This window comes from Apis cerana, linkage group LG13, assembly GCF_029169275.1.
Source record: "Apis cerana isolate GH-2021 linkage group LG13, AcerK_1.0, whole genome shotgun sequence".
In the NCBI taxonomy this organism is placed as follows: Eukaryota; Metazoa; Arthropoda; class Insecta; order Hymenoptera; family Apidae; genus Apis; species Apis cerana.
In genome coordinates this window covers 10031227-10055854 of record NC_083864.1, presented here as the reverse complement: position 1 = coordinate 10055854, position 24628 = coordinate 10031227, and the positions used below count along the sequence as shown (strand labels likewise).

At 31.6% G+C, this 24628-nt stretch overlaps 1 protein-coding gene and 1 long non-coding RNA gene across 2 annotated transcripts in view; one reads left to right on the top strand and one right to left on the bottom strand.

Moving 5' to 3' along the window:
- The first annotated feature begins 1452 nt into the window (after positions 1 to 1452).
- The window catches only part of LOC108004011 (cGMP-dependent protein kinase, isozyme 2 forms cD4/T1/T3A/T3B), a 72159-nt gene continuing 48983 nt past the window's right edge, over positions 1453 to 24628 (top strand). The window contains exon 1 of the mRNA XM_017066628.3: positions 1453 to 4162. Within this exon, the coding sequence (XP_016922117.1) occupies positions 3690 to 4162 (473 nt within the window). The 5' untranslated portion in view covers positions 1453 to 3689. The remainder of the gene's footprint in view (positions 4163 to 24628) is intronic.
- LOC108004013 (uncharacterized) lies at positions 15127 to 17612 on the bottom strand. Its single transcript, XR_009832475.1, has 2 exons — positions 17128 to 17612; positions 15127 to 16450 (listed from the first exon to the last, which is right to left on the bottom strand). It is a non-coding gene; the product is annotated as an uncharacterized LOC108004013 (long non-coding RNA).

The window sequence follows — 24628 nt, the reverse complement described above, 5'->3', positions numbered from 1 at the left end:
GAGCGCGGCAAATTTGAAAAGTCATTCTTGAAACGTGTACTTTAATTTTATATCGTTTTTTCGTATCCTATAATGCACATTGAAATTTGCATAAATATAGTACATTGCCATAAACGGATTAATCAAAGAAGATATCACTTTCTCTAAACTTTTGGATGGTAGTATAATTTCAAAACTAGGCAAAACTTTTACAAATTCATCCTGCTCGATTCCTATCTAACACGTGTCTCGCGTACGCGAAATATCTCTCATCCACCCTCGATTCCATCTTACCGTCCTCCATCCTGCTCGCGATGCGCCGCCACGCTCTCGCGAAATTCTTTGAAAAACTACTCTGTAAAATTGGAGCCGCGAGAGAAGCAGCGAACGAGTCGGCCGAATGAATAATAAATACGGTTATCGTTTAGTTGATATTTTGAGGGGCGCGGATGGATCGAGGGAACCGGAAGAAGAGTGACGTGGGGCAAGGGGCAAGAGGGAGATCAAAGCGTCGTTCCTTCGAGGGGGAGTGGTTGGCAAGGATGTTGCTTCTACATTTTTATGTTGCTTTGTTGGCATCTTGATGCCTGAACGACGAATAAATTGTTTTATGATACGGTTTAGTGAAATATTACGACACTTTAATCATAAAAATTATAACAGAGAAGGTAAAAAGTATACTACTCTATAAAGACTATATTATACTTTTTGTTCATTCACGTTACCTCTTTATGGAAACTTTTAAAAACATACAAATATGTGTTTTATATTATTACACCTTTTATTATAAGACTAAGCAAAATTTTAATCGATTATTTGATCGCATAATTTCAATCCGAACTTAGATAGTGATCAAATTAAATTAATCTTAAATCGTACAGATCAAAATTTCCAACTCGAACAAAATGAAAAAAAAAAAAATTCAACGTTATCTCGAAAAGAAGCAAAACCGTGACCCAAGAAGCCCGTTTCCCGGTTAGCTTACCAATGGAGCGGCTAATAACGATAACGATGCCGGAAACGATAATCGAGTTAGGGGTTTCCGCGGTTTCCACGGTTCTCCCAGGGCGCTGATTGCTGGAACGTCAGCGGTTTAGCCATCGGGATGGCCGATACGCGCCACGCCACCGCGCGGACGAAGGCGTAACGAATGCACGCAATGCGATGCAAATTGGGCCTCTCTCTCTCTCATTCTCCTTCCCCTCTGTGCGCGAACCAGTCAATCGGCCGGTTGCCTACGCCGGTGCAACGCGATGCTATTACTAACATCGCTATCCTATTATGACATTACGGTTCCCCGAGCAGCAGCTATTACCGGGCCGGACTCTCTCCCTCCAGGCGTTCGATTCGGGATAACTCGGTAACTAGTCATCGAGACGCCAGAGACAATGCCCGATCGGCCGCCCGGGGCCCGTCTCTTCCAATTTATTTTCGTCCATTTAATCTAACTCTGTCTATCTTTCTCCTCTCTTTTTTTTTTTTTTTTTTTTTTTATCTTTTGTATGCATACAAAAGTATCGTTTAAAAGGGTTTTTTCTTTTTAAGATAGATGACTGGATGGACGTTAAAATCGAGTTAAAATGAATTAAATTGAATTAAATTTCTTGAGACACGCGTTGAATGGGAATTTTTGATGTCTAATTTTTCCGAAGAAGGAAAAGAAAATGAATGATGGAATTTATGGAATGTAATGAGAAACTTTTTTGAAATTTAAAATTTATATAATATGGCATTAAATTTCATTGGTTTAATTCCATTCCATGCATAATATGGAATTATGATCTGTCGAGGCGATTTACATTAGTACAAATACTCATACTCAATAAAGCAGTGCTCGCAGCATATTCGTTTGATTAACTGATTTATATACGAAATATACATTCTTACTATTTAAATATATTATGATGGCGAAGCTTCGCTGCAAGATCGCTGTCATTTTAATCATTTCAATCGAAATAACTGCTATAATGTAATGCAATAAGGTCAGCAGACCACGTGGCGTCATCTCTAGAAATCTGACGCATATAAACCACGAGATCAACACTCGTGAGTTTTATGAGGCGTTTTATGAAACTTAAACTATCACAATAATTACATGTCACTTCCTGTTTACAAAAATTAGCAGAAATAATTTAATCTATTTTTAAACAATATAGTAATAAATCTGGTTTGTAATAAAACTATGCAAGTGACAAATAAGTATTAAAAGATTCACGTTATTTATATTGGCATTATTAAAGATAGATATATCTATATATTTGCTTAATTATACGGCATATGAATTTAATTTTATCGATTTTGCTATAATATAAGAAATCGTGTTTTTCACACAGAACATGAAATTTGAACTACAAAGATAAATTAAAAAAATATATAATTACGTTATAAAGAAAATAGAAAGAAACCTGATATCTATAAAGGCTTAATTTATTTTATTATCAGAATCTGCTATTAGCCTTGGTTACACTGAATTACCGACATAGATATAATCACACTTTATGAAAATTATTTCATGTAGCCACAACGTGGCGTGATATGCAAGAAATGTGTAATAAAAATGCAATCATTTTTTTATCCAAAATAAATAAAAGACAACGCTGTTTGCAATTTTCGAAAAAGTATGAAATTATATATCAGACGATCATAATTGAGATAATTAATATATGAAAAATGATTGGGTTAAAACTTTTTGCATTAATGTGTCGAACCTTTGTTAGCAGAGCTTAAAAAAAATCTCACGTGAAAAAAATATGTAAAAATATAATATGTTATATAACAATTATTTACAATTGACAATAATGATAATATATATTTACGATAACTTTATTACGTATACGAATAAATAGAAAAAATTGTAATTGATATAGATTTTTAAAAATAGTCGTTTTAAAAATATGAACAGCCGATAAATAAGTCGTTCGTGTCAACCTTTTCGACGGAGAAGTACGTCGTAGATGGCGCGCCGATGATACACGTGGCGCAATCCCAGAGCAAATTTAAATCCATACCATCGAGACTCGTGATAATGTGAGAGATGGAAATGCGTGAAATGATAAGTGAGAAAAAGATACATATAAGTGGTGAAGTGAGGCGAGCCAATCCAACTTCGAATCCTTCGTGCTGCACTTCAGAAGAGAGCGGAATAGAGTGGAATGGAGATACATACCGTAGAGGTAAGACGAACATCGATATCGCTCAAGTGAGAGCCAAGCGTTGAAAAGAGAGAGGACGAGAAAAGGGAGAAAGTGTCAAAAGAAGCAACAAAGATAATCGATCGAGGAGGAATAAAGAGCACGAACGACAACGAGGAGGTAACAAGGGAAGAAGGACAGGCGATTCAAGGAACAGAGACGAAAGATCGAGCGAGAAAGAGAGTAACGATGACAAGTAACGCTGGAAAGAAACAACGATATAGAAGAAGAGAGCACGATCGATAGAGTGGGAAGCAAAGAGAAAGAGATTACGGAGCAACGAGGAAAGCTATCGGTCGCGGTGGAAGAGTGGGGATAAGGAGTGAGAAAGAGAGACAGAACGAAGCACAGAGGGAAAGAGCGAGACAGGCGTAACCGTGGAAGCTCGTCACGGGAGTTGGTCCTCCGCTGTTGGAGAGCGCGGAATCGTGGAGTAGAGGCAGCCGACGACGCACTGTCCGGGTCGTGGTTCTCGTCGCGGCTCCTGTTCTCTTCTCGCGGCAGTTTCGTTCGGGTTGAATGGACGAGGGTACCAAGTGCAGAGTGCCGATCGGCGACGCCTGCGTGTCTATGCGCGTGTGCTTTGACTCTTTGTGCTTCTCGTCGACGCAGCAGCGGCTCGCCGACGAGGAGGACGCTTCACAGCTGCCGACACACGGCGCCGTGGCCGTGGTCGCTGCAGCCGGCCAGAGGGCCATTTCGAACGTCACCGGAGCGTCCACGATTACAGCGATGGGCACCCTTCGAGAGCTGCAGGAGTTGCTGCGTGTCAAGGACGAGAAAATCGTCGAGCTCGAAGCGCTTCTCTGTCGTCGCGATGCCGAGATACAAGAATTACGAAGTCATCTCGACAAGTTTCTCAGTGTGCTTCCCTTTAAATCACCCTTGACACCGACGAAACCGAGGCCCAGGAAGCAAAGGGCTCAGGGAATTTCCGCGGAACCACCGCTGCAAGAGCTTGCTACGCTGACAATCGTCGACAAGAGCGACAGGTTGGTGTCACATGATCCCTTCTAAATGTCCAAATCAAACACGATAACCCTCTATATCCGAAATTTAAAAGATATCCCGATCGATTGTAGCCCGTTTCGATTTAAAAATTAGGGGTTAGCAATCCCTATAAATATCGATGAATCAATGTAATGTGGTATAATATTACAAGGGTTAAAAAAAATCATCGGTTATTAGTCGTTACGTTCAAGTCACATGGCGTTGCAGAGGGTTACCGGCATCATTTTCTTAGAGTCGATTCAAGCTATTACAAGTTATCACACAACGGGAATATCGTTTATTTCGATCACCTCTGCATAGAATGCTGTGCATTAAGTTGCAACAGGTTAACCACTTAACGCCACGCATGCGTGTGCATGTGTACGCGTGTTTACTCGATCGTGTTCGCGTTTGATCTAATGCTGTGATTTAACAACTAATTTTCAACGAAGCGCAAAGAAACATGGAAATGTACGATGTGGAAATCAACTCGACAGTACGTTTTCGAAAACATTTGACGTTTTTTCGCTGTGCACGCGCATACTTTTTTTCTGTTTGTTTGGAGCGCCCGTGACGTATCGGCGACTAACGTTCGGTTGCGTTCGGCGACAGTCGGTAAAATTTCACGCATTTTTAACAGAGGACGGAATATTATCGTACTACTCGCATCGCCGACATGTTTATTATGACGAGTACACGCGTACACGCGTTCTGCACTGGGTGCTCACCATGTGACTACGGACCAGTGCTTTTCCACCGCTTGCTATTGCAGCCATATTTCGCGACTTTTTAGACCGTTTTCAACCGGATGTTTTGTCATGTCATTTTATTGTTCGCTTGCATTCTCCATAAAATGATTGGCAAACATTTGTAACCTTGTCGAAAGTATCAAGATATCGAGTTAATATATCCTGTAATTTAATAAGAAGAATTAAACTTTGAGCATATTTTTATTTTTTCATAGTTTTGTATATTTTTATTTTATCGAGATCTGACATCATCTTTATTTTCATATGCTTCGAGTACGATCGTTATCTACGAATCAATGGTATTCAATACATGGTGTTCAAATTTGTTTTTGGTTGTGTTTTTTCTTTCTTTTTCTTGTAACGCGATCTAAGATTAGATTTGAGAATTTTATTGACGCTTTTAAGTCGTCTATTTTTTTTTTCTTTTTTTTTTTTTGTTTTTTCTTTATATTAACATGGATATTCTTGCTAGTTCTTCGTAAGAAGTTTTTAAATTTTTATATTTATTAATGATTACTTTTTTGAAAATAAATAAAATTATAATAATATACTTTTGGAGCAACTTGTTTTTTGGAATTTGCAATCATACTTTTTTTTTAATTTTATTTATATAAATATCGATATTAGAAATAATTAATTTTTTAAATTCTCCTATCGATACTTGAAATCATATATTTAATAATCTTGAAGATTTTGAAATCTGATTTGTAGAATTAAAAAAACAAAGCAATTATAAGATGTACGTATCATTAAGATATAAAAAAAAAGTATAATTCAAAGAATAGATAATAAAGATAGAAATTAGATTAGTAAGTTATTTATAAATGAAATGAATTGATAAGTGCATTTTTTAGCAATTGTTAACATTGATGAATATATTATTACAATTTTTAAATTTCGATTTCACTTTAATCAATTACATAGTTGCTTTTAAAATTAAACAATTTCTCGTAAAGAAATGAATCTGACTTCTGATATCATCATGTTACAATTTTAAATGGAGCAATACCTATTTAAAGCCTATTCAACGAGTTAATTGGAGTACTTACGTTGATTCCTATTATTATGAATATGATTCTTTATTATTATCGCTATGAATCTTTTATTCTAGCAAAATAAACTTGTCTTTCAACGCGATTTCACCATAAAATTATAAATGTACTTTGAAATTCTTCAGAAAGAAATATATATTTTTTTTAATTAAAACATTTAAATTTCATATAATTTATATAACCAAAACTATGTTGTAAATCTCCTTCGACAAAAATTCTTTTAGAAAAAAACTTTTCTACGATTTATACTGATATATAAAATAGAGTCGAAATTTTGAAAATTAGAAACATTAAATTATATTTCTGCTATAAATTTAAAAAATTTTCATAAATATGATTGTTTAAATTTTAAAACGTTTCCTAATACGTATTGTTCTTTTAAATTAATTTTTAAATTTAATATGAGATATATGTTAATATGTTGTTAATATTTAAATTGCATTAAACGAGATTAATACATATATACATACATACATACGTGTCATAATTAAATATTTTCGAAATTATTTAACACTGTTATTTTTTTTAATGATAAGAAAAATAATTCCATCTATAAATACATGTTATTATCCACAATTACAAGTTATTTATAAATCTGATTGTTTTACAAAATAATATTTCTTATTGAGTTATATGTTTTTTTTTGTTGCTGAAATCATTAGAATAATTATGCATAGACGTTGAAATCGATGAAGAACGCAGAAAGTTTCTTCGTTAATTTTTTTTTTTCCTCCTTAACTTCTAATATTAGAAAAAAATTTAGAAAATGATAATTTTTTTTTTGTTTTTCCATGTTACTTCAAAGTTGAGTTTTATGTATTTTGATAAAAAGAAAAAAAACAAAAAAAGATTTATCTACAAAAATGTAAATTGTATTTTATTATGGTTCTCTTTGTATTTTATTTATAAGATGTGCTAAAACTTTACACTCCGGTAATTTTATTCTATTTTAAAATCGTTCTTCATTAATCGCAATTTTACGACCTTGAATCGTCCGAAAATCACGTGAGTTTACTGAAGCTGAGTTTTTTTTGTATTAACAAAAGAAAATAGAATATTTCATTTATAATCTTTTCCTGTTGCGTGAAATTACGAGAAAAAGATAATTTTATTTTCATCTCTTTTTCTTTTTTTTTTTGCAATTGGAATTCCATATAAAATTCATTAGAATTTTATTTATTCATGAATAGTAAATAGCAATATTGGCTTCTATTGGCTCACATAAACAAAGTTCATAATACTAAGCATAAATTATAATTAAGGAATCATGTAAATAAATAAGATTTTTTTTCTGATTTTTTACACAGAAATAAAAAATATATACATATTAAAAATTTTTCTGCAATATTTTCTGCAATATTAAATGATGATACAAAGTATAAGAAATAGAAATTAAATATTTTTATATTTAATTAAAATTTTATTAATTTTATTTAGTTAAAAGATTTACTTGCTTTTTTTAGCTTTGAAATAATATTTTCTTTTATTGAAATTTATTCAGAAATATTCACTGTACACACATACAATACAAAATAAATTATTTTTTCAAACAATTATTTTTCAAACTATTTATTCTCGATATTTTTCACTAAATAAGACATATCTGAATATAAATATTTTGTAAAAATCACATAAGAAACAAATGATATCAAATAAATATCCAAAAAAAAAAAAAAAAAAAAAAAAAAGCATTTTAATTACACCGTAATCGAACGAGGAAAAAAAGTCTGTGCTGGAATGGTATCGAATTAATTTGTTTACACAAATGTTTAAAATCGAAGGAAAACAAGGAGCGTGGGCAGCATAACACAGGCAATGAATAACAGTCGTAAATTTATTTTTGAGTCGAATTGGAGGCAGATTATTTTGCGTTCAATATGCAAATCGACTATTTCGTTATTTAACGTTATTCTAAACGTTATTCTATGTGAATAATAATAAGGAATGTATTATACGATAAATCTAGAGATTCAATTTAAAAAGATGTGCTTGCAAATGTTTACGCAATAAGAAAAATAAATACATTTCTTTTTTTCTTCCAATTTGATTTCTTTTTCCATTTTTATCATTGTAGGAATAAAAAAAAACTTGTTTCTCTGATTGACTTATTTTTATAACAGTATTTCTCGAAATAAATCAAACAAAAAAAAGTATAAATATATCTATATAAATAGTTACTAATTCAAACAGAGCCTCTATTTCGCTTTTATTCTTTTATTTTTCTTTTTATTCAAATTTAAATTGAAATGTTAAGAAGGGAAATTCTGAATTTTGAAAATTTTAATCGAAAAGTGTAAAGTTGTTGTTGCCTGAAAAAAAGATTTGCCTTATATATAAGAATGCAATAATAAAAAAGTTATCATCAGTATAAAAAATAAATAATTTAACATATCTTTAAAAATAGTATTATGACATATTATCGATGAAGTTTATTTTGGCAATAATATCAAATGATCCAAAAATAACTACGATAATAAAATATATGGAAATACATGTTAATACAAAAGTTATATAAAACCGATACTGATAATTACATGCAATCTACGATTGTTTCGTCATTTTTTTTTTTTTGAGAAAAAAATTAAACGATAATTATAAGTTTTTATTACAAAATATATCTTTCATATTAAAATGATCACCCATCACAATAAAGAAAAACGAACAGGAAATTTATTTGATTTATAATGTTCATCGAACGATAGTCAAGATTTTTGCACACGTGCAATTTTTACACACACATTTGTAAAGGGAATAGAATCTCATTACATTCTGCAATATGCAGATTGTAAATGGCAGCTTGTTCAGCTATTTTTATAAGTCACACATTGGATATGACGCGTCTTCGAATTCATTATTTAAGTTATAACGATAAAAGTAGAAAAATCTTTCGACATAAATTTTTACTGCCTAACTAAAACTTTAATCTTTTTTTACTTTTTACAACTTTGTCACTTAGGTAATACACGATTTAAAAATTTTTATTGTGCTTTTTATAGTGATGATTTTTAATTTGAAGAATATATATATATATTAGAATTTTAATTTTTTTCGCGCTTATTTTTTAATTAATAATTCACAATTTTTATTAAATTAATTACAATCATTATTTGAACGAAACTTTAATTTTCAATAATTAAAATTTAATAAATTTTATCAGAAGGATATTTGCAATAGCTTTCCCTTGCTGTAAAAATTTAATAATCTCGTATTATATTAATTCATAAGTTTTCTTAAATAGTAATCTAAACCATTATAATCTTTTTTAAATTAGATATAACTCGACGAAAATAAAGTTCTTAGTCATTGATTATCAATCATTATTTATATCTTTATAATTCTATAACACGAAAATGGCAACTGTAATCAAATTTTAAAACATTAAAATCTAATTCTAAAAATATATATAAATATATAAATTTACTTAAAAAATATATATATATATATTTATATTTATATATAAAAATATATATAAATATATAAATTTACTTAAACATTGAAAAATTGTATACGTAATTGAACGAAAAAAGAAAAAAAGAAGAAATATTTCCTGTTTGCATAAAATTATATTAATTGTGCAAATTACATGTAGATATTAGATTTTGCATAACTTTGTATTTCTAGCGATTCTGTTCTAAGTACAAACTAAGTGAATATTTAATCATCGTCGTAATTAGGTAAATTGTATCTTTTAATAAGATGATTAGAAATAAATAATTCTTTTTTTTGCTTGATCAATCGACATTGACACATTCAATAAATTATTGATAATCGCGTTTAAGAACGATACGATACCTCGTTTCTTTTTACCTTATTTTCTAAAAAAAAAAAAACGTACTCTCCCCTTATGGAAATTTAGAAAATTTCAACTCAGAGATAAGAATAAAATAATTTTATTCGAAAAAAAAAAGTGTTTTGTAACTGGTGAAAAATATTATTGAATCATTTTCGCGTTCAAACACGAAAAACCACAAAAGTACTCTTAACAATTCTTCAAGTATTTCTCCTCCTGAAACTTACACGTTGCAAGAAAGACGAGACAAATTTGTTTTGAAGAATCGAACCTCGCGAAGCATTCGATACATCGTGATCGAATCTGCAAGTCGCACAACAAAAAAAAAAAAAATACCAGGATTTCACCATATTTCTGAAAACGCACTTTCACCGTGCCGGATTCCCATCGATTCTTTATAAAACGAGGCAGCCATCCTATCCTCGCCGTTTCAACACAGGCTTAAGCTCGCGTACCAACCGGCATAATCCTGACATTTTATAACTGCTGTGTTGATGTTTCATTGAAACTTCATTAAAATGATGTAAGAACACGTTAAGAGGGGGAAACGGGGAATGAATATTTCATGGGAAGAAAAAGTTTAAAGTAGCATTGAATGAATTTAAATAAATATTTGAAAAATCAAGAATGGAGAGGCTGTTAAATTTGTTTTTTTTTTTTTTTTTTTTTTCGTTTTCTTAATTTCTCGAATCATTTATTCGGTTTCTTTGAAAAGAAAACTGGCTGTGCACCAGTTTTTTTTTTTTTTTTTGCCGAACTCGTATATCTTAACATCTTTTTTCTTTTTTTTATTCCATTATAATCGAAGTATGTTAATTAGACTTGCGTTAATTTACAAAATAACTTACATATGTAACATAAAGCGTAATTTTTTTGTGATGATTTAACGGTCTTTTAAAAAAATCTTTTATTTTATAATAAATATTTTGTAACCGTTCGTAAATATAATTTTATAAACTGTCAATGATAGATACTTGAAAAATTCTTATAAGATGATATCGTAATAAAAATTACGATAAAATTAAAATTAATAAATTGTTATTTTTACCATTAAACATATACAATGTATTAATATTATTGAGAAAGTTATCTCTCTCTCTCTCTCTCTCTCTCTCTCTCTCTCTTACGCAACGAAGCGAAACCCGTATTGAAAGGACAGGTAATCGAAGAGAACACCTGTTGCGAATATAACATAGAAATCTATGTTCGTTTCATTGGAAATTAGTTTCAAAATACGTATAAATTTTTCATTGTATTCGATCAAGAAAAAAAAAAAAAGAAAGGAGTAAAATATTCAATGCGTCGACAGAATGGAAAGAATCTTCTCGATACGTTACTAATGTTAAAAATATATTTTTAGAAAAAAAAAGAAGAGGTTGGCGAATGGAATGAAATCTTTAAATATTCTGTTCGTGGAGTCACTGATTTATGATATTTCGTAGAGAAATTCACAAATTAGTTGAAAATAGTGATTTAAATGGAGTCTTGACCTAAATCTCCGTAGATCACGTATATCGTTTAGAATGATAATCCAAGAATGGATTAAAAGACTTTGAGAGATAAATTTTGAAATACCGTGAAAGAGAGAATGGAGCAATATGTGAAATAAATTTATCAAAGGAATTTCAATATTTTTAAAAATATTATTATCGTCGAGCGAAAACGAAGATCGGAATATTTTAAATTATTTTGAGTTGTTTAATCATGTAATTTTTAAACATCGGGATTAAACACCAATTAAACATTTCTATAATCAAGCATGTTATTCCAATTTTAAAATTCATACTTTTCAAAGAAAAAAAAATAAATCAATTTTGTTGATACAGCGAAGCGATAATTCATTTGTACACTCGCGAAACACTATATAAAACTGTTCAATATGGCATCCATTCATTTCAATAGAGACTCACATCTGTAGATAGTAGATCGACGTATATTTTCGATATTCTCAGTATTCATTCCGCGTCCCTCTATTGTACGACATGAATTTCCTATAGTTGATGAGCATACTAAAACCTTTAACCGTCCTCATAAAAGGAAATCTGTTTGCATTCAATTCCATTGAATCTTTCTCAAATACAAAAATAGATTTTAATTCGAAACGATTAATTTTAGAATCTACGCAGATTTTCTTCTTCTTCTTCTTCTTTTTCTCGATTAAATCTCGATTAAGTTTCTCACACTCCTATTCATTCTCTCACACACGATTCTTTATACACACCGTGATAAAGGGGAATAAATGCATATTTTATGCGTTCCTATAATTCTCTATTATATTATATACATATATATATATATTCACAATATTCAACACTGGTTATTCAAATCACCGCCGTTTCCATTGTACAATAATTTCTCGCATTACAACTTCATTCTCTTCTCGAAACTGCTTAAACGTTTCCATAAACCCATCGTAAATCGATATACGCTCACCGTGAAATCCGCCCAAGAATCGGCAATAACACGTGCAAGCCGCAAGAATCGTGACAAAAATAGACGTTTCCCTTGATGGCTCGGCCGGCGAATCTTAATACGCCGTTTTGTCCAGCAATTTTGATGGCATAAGCAGGACGTGCGGTGACTACGGGTCAGCGTGGGCGCACGCAGGTATCGGGGGGGACACGCGTCGAGGCACTGCTGGCGCTTAGACGCGAGCCTTTCCTCGATGGATTTGCATTCCAGGCTCTCGAGGCGGGCGCACGAGTAGGTAGGCGTAGCATTAGTCTCGCTAAACACCACGCTCTTTCACGAGTTTTTAGATTTATCTGTCTATCAATCGGAAAAATCTTGGCGCGTTTCGTTCCACGAATGAATGAAGAAAGGCCAAATTTTCACTTTCTTTCGCTGAAACTTTGCGGTATTTTTGCATAATGATATTAATTTTTGGAAAATTGATGAAATATAGAGAAAAAAGAAGAGAGAGAATTGGGCGTTGTATATTTTAATCGGTTAATTGATTTCGATTTGTTTATTCTGGAGAGGTTTTTTTTTTGAGAATCGCAAAGTGGAAATGGCGAACGACCGAATCGTGGATGGGAGTGGAACGATCGAAGTAAAAATAACTGTTTGCTTTCGTTCGAGATATTAACAAACGAAAATCGAAGGTCTGCTTCTTCTTTGCATAAATATTGAACGGTTTTAGATTGGGAGGACACTTTCGATGAAATAAATTCTGTTGAAGAGGGCTAATTTAAGAGTTGTAATAAGATATATTCATTTATTGAAACATTATATATTTTTCTTATAATTATATGTTTAAACATTAAGGAAGCAAATTTCTGAAGCGAAAATCTCTAAAAATAATGCAAAAACTTTTTCAACGATTAATTGGGAGTTGTTCTTTTGATAGATAACGAATCACGTTTCACTTCGTTTACTGTAATTAATTTCATACGCTTGCCGCATCCTTCCTTTATTATGCATTAATACTTTTGTAATTATAATAGAATCCATAGCTTCTTATATATTAATTAATTTACGAAGCTAGTCGAACTTCATTGTTTAAATAATGAACTGCATTCTTTTTCTGCTTCATAAATTACAACAATTTTCTCTTTCCAATTATTTTAAGTTAACCAACTCATAAGAAGTAAGTGCATTAAAATATTTCTTTGAAATACAATAAATGTATTTATTAATTGAAACAATAATCTTTTAACAAATCTGTTAATGTAAATTAATTATATCCATACGAAAGGAACAATTGAAGAAATAATTTTGTACGAATATTTCAAATAAATTTAAATTAATCATAAATAAACAAAGTATCGATATATTCTCGAGACACCTAATTCAAGAAATCAAAAATTGATATACGAAGATATTAAAGCTTAGCCATTCACAAATTCGCGTTAGACGAAGCGAATTGAAAGTAGAATGAGACAGCTTCTGTTACACTGTCGCGCCACGGTGTGGCGCGCCATGTCATTTTGTCTCCGTCTCGCTTCGTCTAACGCGAAATTCGATTGTCCATAATTCGAGAAAGTTGAGTCTATAATTTTTTACAATATTTTTTTCATTTTTTGTGTTTTTATCTCGATGCTTATAATCGATTCTCTAAGAATGTTCCACGAGTGACGGTATCCTCTATAAATAAAATTATAAATACATGTATACGCAATATTTTCTTATTTCAAACATATTATTATCTGTAACTTATTCGAAGCAAGACGATATTTAAATACGATATTCATCAAAAAATTCGAAAACAGGATCGTTGATATCTAAAGCTGGCGTCAGACTTCCACTCTCATCACAGGCTTGCTTGCATTCCACTTTCTAAGGCTGGCGCCTATGGTAGGCGTGTATTAACTTTGCAAATGCGATACGTTTCGTTGCACCTTCGTGTTCGCAACGCTATCTTTCTCTCTCGTCCTCGCATCCTGCATAAAGCTCCTCCGTGTATATGTATTGCGAAACAGATTGTTCTCTCTTCGTAGTGTAGACGCTATTGTGTCTGCTGCCACTTTTTTCTTTTTTTGCTGAAACGTTGCAGACGATAAATGGGAGCACGTGCTGATAGGAAAGCATCGATAATTTGTGGTTTTTTCGTGCAATTTTGTAAAATTTTTGAAAAAAAAAATGGAATTCATCGAAAGAATTATTTGTTTGATTATTTGCTTTTCTCTTATCTATATTAAATTTGATATATCATTAATTATTAAAAGAATTTTTAGAAATATATATATATATATATATATATTAAGGTTGTATAATTTCATGTTACAAAGATAATTTCGATTATTTCACTTTGTTTCCTTTCTGTCCCTATCTTCAAATTAATCTGTAATTGTCCCATTCATAAAATTTAAAGATAGATCTTTCATCATCTATCTTTCCAATTATAAAAACAATTATTAATTATTCTTAATGACTATGAAAAGCGATTAAACATTTTAAAAAATTAGACATATCGCGTTGTTGAATTAAATTTTTTTTTTTTCGATGTAAAGGATAACATGTACCAACTATTATTATGTATCGTTGTGTATCAAGAATAACCCCGTAGAAGCTAATTGAATTAAAATATGAAATAAGTTCTGTACATCCACATCCTGCCATTTTTTTTCCGGGCAAAAAGAGATTTCCCACCAATTATCACATTAGTAAATATTCAGACGATTTTCTGAAACAGGGCGCATCGTGGTAATTAAGACTTTTTTTTTTATTTTTTCGAGATCGTTCGAAATTTTTATCCTTTTCATTATAGGGATTTAATAAAAAAAAATAATTATAATGTTTAATTTAATTTAAGTGTGTAAGTATTTCCTCCCTGTTTAATATAAATAAATTGAATTGGATATAAAAAATATATCCGATTAAAATGTTCTCAGCTATAATTTATTTTTATATGATTGAAATATATTGCAAGTTGAAGGTTACAATTCTTCGATAAAATTTATTTATGTGCAATATCATTACGATATAAAGTGAAAAAATTTTGATAAGATATTATAATTTTTATAGGATAAATTATATCTCGATTAAATTGGCTATTAAGTCACCTTTTCTTCAATTTCGAGATATCTTTAAATTTAAAATTTAAATATTATGAGGTATAAATTTCTTAAGAAAGAAAAAAAATTAATTGTTCCTTCGACGTGGAAATATCTCTCGAAACACGGATACAAATAATTCACTTGTGATTGAAAATCTTAATAACAGACTCATCGAATTTCTTTCTTACGATCTTGATTCATAAATCGATAGGATAATGAATAAGTGGAAATGTCTGGCCAGTAATTATACATATTACAAAAAAGAGGTAAAAATGTATCTTCACATATAAAAATACAATTTCAATAATTTCTCTCCGAGTCTAATTATCTTTTAGGTCTCGATTAACCAGTTTAATCGAGATTCCACTGTATTTATGGGCAAATGTGGAAGCCGCTTACGTACATGAAACTGAACACCCATTAACTACTTAACGAAAAATTGTACACGAAACTACTCGTATCCCATCAAGTTTATGTAATTGCCATTCCATCGTTACAAAGTTTTTACGCATTATTTGTGCACCGTTAATATTTATACCCTTGTATTGACACTAAATTTAAACAAAAAAAAAAAAAAATACTGACTGAGAGGGAAATATAATTACGTCGAAACTCTATTTAATCGCTCGATCAATTATATCCTCGAATGTTTTGTATTATTTTCTTTTTCTCTTTTATATATATATATGCGAGAAAATCTAAAACGAACAAATAAGATGAAACAGGAAGCAAAAGGACCTGATCAAGTGCAAGTGTAAGGAAATGACCAATGGCATCGTGGCACGACCGGTTCGTCGAGAGGAAACGTGGACGGCCGTTAGAGTGGCGCCACGGAAAGCATTCCGTGGGCACGCGTTCGAAATTTGACTCGCATTTTGACACTGAGTTATACGCGATCGGAACCCAGGTCAGGAGCACCGACTTAATTTTAGATTTAAACTTCGCTTCGTTATGCGAGTTGTGCCTTTTTCTCTTCTTCCTTTTCTTCCTCTTATCCTTATCCCTCTCTTCTTCACTTTTGTCCACTGCTGTGGCGGCAATGCACTTATAGACCCGGTATCGTTGCTTCGATTCGCGTCAGGCAACGATTTTTAATGGACCTCTTGGAATGCTCCTTGCGCGCCAGCCAATTAATCGTCTCCTGATTGTGTGCAGTGGCGAACAACCGCTTCGCGTTCTTTCGATACACTGAGACTGCGAGCTGGGGAAGGAGTAGAAAATGGAGTATCGTCGTTTTCGCGAGATAAGAGGCGCGAGATACAGTTGCCAATGGATAGTATTAGATTCGAATAGATAACGATGGAGTATACGTGTACATATTTAAAGGAAAGAAGGGAAACGATATCTTTCTTGTTATTAAAATAAATTATAATGACAATGAGAAAAACATTTATACGTTTTTATGGATATTCGTATAGATACTAATAACCTTTCGTGTAATATCACGTGTTTTAGTATTTAAATTAATATCAAGGTACGTTATATTCGTTTGCATTTATTACTTCAAAGAGCATGGGCGTTAACTCAACGTTTCTAAGCAAGATTCCTTTAACTAATGACTTTATTCGTAGCTGTAACAGTTTTCAACGATGAATTATTTATCACAACTTATATAGAAATAAATAACTCTATTCTTGTAAAATTGTAAAATTTACAAGACTTGTAAAATTTCTCCCTGAAAACGATTAAAAAATGATAACGGAAAATATCTTGCTTTTAATTAATAGAATCAAGAAAAATCATCCACACGCCTTCAAACCGGCCGCCATCACGGTCCCACACACGATATCAAATTCTCGGACCTCTCTCGTCAAGCGTTGAATTACTACTCTCTACGATTAAAAAATAAAATAAAATAAAAAGAGAAATTTCGCTTACGTGTCCAAGCTCCTTCTCCGTAACCGGACGATAACGAACACTGGACCCGATTCTTCTTTCAACGCGAACCGATAAAACCGCTGCTCCCCTCCAAGTTCATCCGGGGCCAGAGATCGCCCCGGTGTATGCGATCAACCGGTGTTGTATGCGTGCGCGCGTGTGTGGGAAGTGGCGTGAAAAATAATACCTTTCAGGTTTGTCGAGCGCAGGCCGCGACTGTTCACGTCGCTTCTGACGTCATCGTTACGCGCCGTTGCCGCGCTAACGATCGTTTTCATGAAATCGCGCGCGCGCGCGCGTGTGCCCCGCTCGAAGGAACGTGTGCACGCCCGCAGGAAGCCGGCTTCGAAACGTTCACACCCGAGGCCGAATTCTCAAGGTCGTTGCACCGGGAGCAACCAGCAGGCTGGGCCTGCCTGCACTTGACGCGCGCACGAAACTTCCACCGGCGTGCTCCATTCACGCCCATTCTCCTTTTCCCTTCTTCTGCCTCTTTTTCTGCCTTCCACGTTCTTCTCTCCCTTCTACCATTTCCCTCCTTCGTTCTCTTTTCTCTTTTTTTTTCTTCCACGTTTCTTTCGCTCCATTCTTCCTCGATCTATTCTCTTCTCGTTATTCCCCTCCCTGCTATTTCTATTTTTGTCTTTTTTTTTCTTCTTTGACTTCTCTTTCTCTTCTTTTGGTTCTTTTTATTGGATAGGATTTGATACGAATTTCTAATTCGTATCGGATGGTCGATTACGGAGAAAGGTGAAATTTGATGTACAGAGTATATTGGTCGAGATAATTAGACGAAACGAGGCAGGCTCTGGTATATATTTTGTATATCATCTATTTCGAAATTTCTCAATCTTTTAATCTTTACTGTATGTATATGTTTATCGATTGATTAAATAAATCGATAGTAAGTTATGTTTATTGAAGAAAATACGTATTGTTTGTTGTACTATATGTTACTTCGAAGTTTTATATCGTGACGGATTACAAAGATAAAAGAGAATACGTACTTAAAAATAGCTATTAGATCATAGATAAATTCACGCTCTGCGTTAAATGACAATTAAAACGTGATCTTTTATCTTTTATCCCTTCAAACTTTTTGCATTTCTTTACAGGAAAATTAGTAGGGAAATTTATCTGAATTTTAAACTTTGATCAACTACGATGCGACACTAGCGCCACTGATTATTAACTACTGATGCTTACTTATTTATCTGTTTGTGCGTTACTTAATGTTTCGGATTTTGTTCTTGATTTTTTAATTTTCACATATATTTAAATCATTGTATATTTCTTTTGCAAATGTAACAAAGTTTGATCAATTTGATTTCTGAATAATTTGTTTATAGTTATATACCGTGTAAAGAGAAAAGTCCAAGATAGAAAGGTACGTGTTTACAATTGATTAACAAACAGGAAGTAATTACGCCTGCACCATCGTCGGTTATTATTCAAATACCAATACAATTACATACACGAGCCATTGTTTCGCAGAAGCTCCATAGATTGATTAAATAGCAACTACGAAAAATACATAATGCACCTTCGAATTCATTCCACAATCGTTTCAATAAAACACCGATTATATCGAAATAAATATTTTTCTCTTATTAGAATAAAAATCATCTTACTATCTCACTTGATGTGAAAGATCAATCAACCCATTAATTTTACACGTTAAAAGATACAAATAAATAAATTCCTATCAATTTTAAGAATTATATCTCTGAAAAAAACCATCAATCTTATTTGAACAGACTCGCACACCATCTTCCTACACCATTTTACCATTCTATTGTATGAAAAGCTAATTAATCTGCACCCCTGATTTCCTATTCCTTCGTATTATTCCTATTTCCCCACACCGTCCCACGACTTCTCTCCTCTTCAGATTCAATCGATTCACCACAAGTTCACGACATCGTTACGATCTAACCTTCATTTACCACGCGGGATAATTTGTCAAAAGCAGGTAGTAAAAATTCTAGTTTCTAGAAGAGAGGGTATACAGGGTGTCCGAAACGAAGTAGATGGAAAACGAGTAACTCACGGTGTCCCGTTGCAGAATTAATCTTTCGTTGGATAAAGAAGAGAAACGAAGTTCAATGAAAACTTAAATTGTTCGTTCGAAAAAGATAAGTTTTCAACTTTTCCATTTACTTTTTGCTCCGTAAAATCAGGCTTTAAATTTTCTTCCTTACTACGTTGGAACACCATGTAGATTCGAGCACCTGCTACGACATCCTATGGCGCTCACGAGAATCCCATAGACCGGTCGCACCTAGCTTCTTTTACTCTCCCCTGTCGTCTCTCTCTCCTATTTCTTCACGTTTCAAACTCGTTCCTCGATAACACAAGCGGATCTTTAATGGCCTCATTCAATGCTGGCTGGTCATCGACTGTGTGTACCTTCTTCAGGGGAACCATAAACAAATATCTCTGCGTGAAATTCTATGGAAAGTGGTTTCTTTAGGAATCGTTTCTTTTTTTTTTCTTATTTTTTTTCCTATGGAATTGTTTATTAGCCTAACTTATTTTAATTCGTACAATTATTTCTATATATTTCATTTAGCAAATTGGCCGATTCGATTATAATAAGTTGTAGTTATTAAAATGAACATTTAATGACAATTTTGTGAATAATTGTATCGTTACTTTATATTTTTTTCTTAAATGAGTATAATCTTTTAATGAAATACAAAATATAAATTAAATATAGCGATATATGCGAGGAGGCACTTTTGGAGAATCGATTCTAGGAAACAAACGCAGAACATGATATGCAAACATGTCGGTTGAGACTTGTTTATGAAGTTGTAAACAATTGAAGTTTTCTATCCCTGTCGTGCCATCCTCTTTGTTTCTGTGTCCTGCTTCATCTGACAACGAAAAGAAACTAGAAATATTTTAAATTATTGTCCTTGTCTTCGTAATCGCAAGGCTTACGCTTTTCTATTTTAAGATCTCGATAAAATTATCAACCGCAAATGCGTCAATAATAGAAATACTTCAATTTTAATTAACAACAAGTACAAAGTGTACGATATTACACGAAAAGAATAAATATTCTTCTTCTCACGTTTCAACTAATTGAATATTCATTTATTTCTTTTTTTTTTTTTTCGAATAATCACGCATTGTAACTTTCGTTCGACCGATATATATATATACACAATTATAATTTTAACCTCTTTAGCTTATCCAGTTTTGATGAATCACCATCTAAATATTTCCTATCACGCTTCATTATTATTTTTGAATTTCATTTCTGAAACGTTTTGTTTGCAATTTGGATAAGAATTCTTAAAATATTTTCGAACGTTTAACAACGCTCAAAACGTTGCACGGTCGGAATATTTTATAAATATCTCGGTATAATAAGATCGCTCGCGCGATTACAAAACGCATGAAAAAAGTTTAGAAAATTAAAATGAGTTTTAAAATGATATTTAAAATTTATGGAAGGAATATTAATATCGATAATTCAGAGAAGAGGTAAGGGAAAGATAAATTTATATTTATTTAGATTAGAAAATCGTCTTCTCGATATTACACTTTAATATTTAAACGTTCTCTTATTATTTTATCGCTGTTGCATTAAGCGTTACCACGCTGCTCTCGAGTTACCACAACGCTTCGATTCATTTATTTTTCCCTCGCTCGCATTTATTTTCTCGTCTCGCCGTTTCTTCGATTCCGGTAAAACGCGTTTTCGGAGAAATACGAGACCGCAAACTCTGTTTTTAACGAAAACGATTTTTCTCTGTTGAATCAACAAAGAAGATTGCGTTAATAATAAAATTGTATCGAAAAAATAATAATTGGATCGTTCTCAAAATTTCTATTTGAAATTCCTTTCCTTTCTTTTTTCTCTTCTCGATGTATAATGTCTTCTTCTACAAGTGGTTATCCAATTGCGATATAACATATTTTCGAACGATTTCGAATTAGATCAAAAATGACACAAAGAATCGTAGCAGGGGTTGTAACAGGTTAACTGTTGTAATTCATATTCTGTAACACGAAGAAAATCGTTTTCACGGCATGAGTTTTACGAGCACCTTTGGAATATACGCGGCGTCATGCTTGTTCTAATAATACAGCTAAGTAAGAGCGTTACATATTCGAAACACTTGATATTTGCAACACGTACGAATTACCCGCGGTGAACGTGTTATACCGTGGCAATAATTGATCGTTATAAAGCAAATAAATAACGCGAAGGAAATAAAACTTGTCCCGTATAATTAATATATAGTTCAATAAGTTCGATAATATATCATTTATGCAAAGAATGATATCATTGTAGAAAAAAGTACCTAGCTCAAAAATAACTCGTCGTTATTAAAATATCGTAATCAATTATAAATCATCTTATCGAAGAACGAAGAAGAAAGGAAAAAGAGGATCCTATGAAAATTCATCCAAGGCCACGTAAGGAGGTTATTAAAAATAACACGGACGTTCCCGGAATTATCCCATAAATTATTAATTACGTTTAAACACCTCGTCAAACCGCACGCCATAACTCGTGGATTCGATTACCATAATAAATCCAACCCTAATCACCTTCCCTCCTATAATGCGCGAGGCACGAAGAACGGAAATCTGGTCGAAAGCGAGGCAACATGTCGCTTCGAATATTTACTGGAGGCTCGAATATCGTCACGTCGCCAGGTGAGACATCCAAACAAGGTGCAAAAAGATTTGTATGCCGCCGCGTGGCTTCCTCTATTCAATCGAACACGGCCTCCTCCTCTCCCCTCCGCCAGGAGCGGCGCGCCAATTTATATATGGAAATCGTCGCCATTGACGCTTGTAAATAATCGGGACCCTGTGACGTGCGAGATTAAGCCGTGATAATTGGACTATCGCGTATATATATGTATATATATATATGTACGTAGCTCGGCCCCAAGATTATTTATCGTAACACGATTTATCGTAACGTGTGGTATGTACGCACCGATACGCGATGTACGCATGAATCATGAGAGTCTATTATCCACCGTCTGCCTCCGTGGAGACGTCCTTTGGATAATGCAAGTGGGCCTGAAAATAGCTGCGTTCGTCATGGTTGCTGACGACACGACGATAGTGGGCCTGTGAAATTTCGTTGGGAAATTGGACGTTTATTTGTCCAATTGCTTTTCGTTTCTTTCCTTTTTTTTTTTCGTACGAATTTTGTGAAACGTGGTGGGTAGAACCGTGATAGGTGGTTATCCATCACGATTGTATTATATTGTAATATTGCTATGGTATTGTTACTTTTGATGAAAAGTATTAAAAAATATTATAATTTGATATGTTGATTTAAAAGTTATGTTAGATCAGTTTGAATGTAAACTGAAATCTGATTCGATTGTTATTCAAAGTCAAAATTCAAATTTGGATGTGATATAAACTAAATTAAAATTTATTAAATTAATTAATTAAATTCAACCTCAAACATGCTAAAGTTTAATTAATCGAAATAATTAATTTATATACTTATGAATTATTGTAATTTACGATTTATAGAATATTTGTAATAATATTGATTTATCTGAGTGTAAAATGATCGATATAATACTTTTTTTTTATTATTTTCTATTTATAGGGAATTATATATTCATAAAATGCAAAGAATCAATTTCAAAAGCCAAAATAAATATAGATAAAAAGTTAACAAATAATATAATAAAGATTAAAAAAATAAAGATTAACGTACAAGACGATTGAAACTTATTTATTAAATTATGAACAATTTGTTAAAATAAGTTTGCGTTAGTAGATGAAGTGAGACAGATAGAATGACACAGAGCGCCACTCTGTGGCGTTGTTGTGTAACAAAGATAAAGCTGTCTTTCTTTCTGCCCGTGTCTCACTTTATTTAATGTAAACTTCAATTCCTTGCAATTTAATAAATAAATCTCAATCGATATTTTTGTATTAATTTTTTTATTTGTTTTAGCCACTAAAATCGATTCTCTAAAAGTTGATATATATGATATATAATATGCATGGTATTTATATATTTATAAATACAATTAAATAATCTTTTTTTTAATTATATATTGAATATTTTATATTTTTGGATTTTTTTTCTTTTTCTTTTTTTTAGTTTTTCACAAATGCATAAATATTCACAATTTATCAATGAGAAACAGGTTCGCTGAAAAATTTTTTACATTCAAATAATTACGAATAATGGTATACGAGGAGAAATACAAGGTTGTTTGCAATGTAAGTAGGTTGGTAATTATTATGGTTGAAGGATTCTTTGTTTGATTTTGTTATGTAGATTCATAACCTGGATGTTAAAAGGTGAAGGAAAGATATTCTTTGCAAAAATATTGAAATTTTAAAAATAAGATAATATTACATAGAAGAATTTCTCTATTCAATTTTGATATTTAAATTTTTTTTATATATATAGAAATCGAGATTTTAATATAAAATTATTCAAATGTTAGAGGGATTTATTTTTTGAAACTTTTTATGTAGAATGAATTTATATGAATTTATATGAATTTTTAACATAATATTTAATATAGTATTAAAATACTGCTCTGCAGTAGATTTATAATGTAGATTTAGAAATAACATCTTTTTTGTGGTGTAAGCGTTTTTATGATATCAGCTTAGGAATTCTCCACTGAATTTTGTTATGTAGATTTATATGGTATAGTTCTAAAAATATAAATTTTTTTGTGGTATGAGCGGTTAAGTTGAAAGATTTCTCTGTTCGATGCTATCCAAGTAAACTTATATAACATATATTATTTGTTCAATAAATAAACTTCTTTGTAATATAAAATAATATTAGAATTCTATTTCTTTTCATCAGTAAGTATTATAAATTTTCCTATTCAACTTTAATTTTGTAATAATAAAAAGAAAAAAAAATGGAAAAATCCTTGATCAAGCAAAAAAATTCAAAACAAAAAAATATGTTAAAATTAATATTTAACAATCTATGTATAATTTTTTTTTATGAACACGATTAATTCTTCTTCATCGTCATAATTAATAATAATTGCTCGTTATACACTTCTCACCAATTCGTTTTTAATTAGAGACATAAAAGACTATAATTTCAAAGTTAATGATATGTTAAAATTTTAACGGATAAAAATAATTTGAATAATCGCATCTCGAATTATATTTTATTTCATATTATATTTTTTATAAAAAATTATTTTATAAAAAATTAGATAAGAAAAATTTATTAAAAATTTTACACGAAAATTTATATAAATTTTAAATTTTTACGTTCAAATTTTCTTTAATAGCAATAAATTTTTCTTAATCATTTATGTGAAATAAATGAACATCATTAACATAATTTTAGAATTAAAATTTTATACAAACATGAAAAACCCAACAGAATTTAAAGGACATAAATAATTATTAGTGTTTCAATTTGTCTCTGTCAGAAATTCTATATTTATCTTTTAAAATATCTTAGTTATGAACAAGCTACTGAATTTATTAACATTATTTTAAAGATATTGTTTAA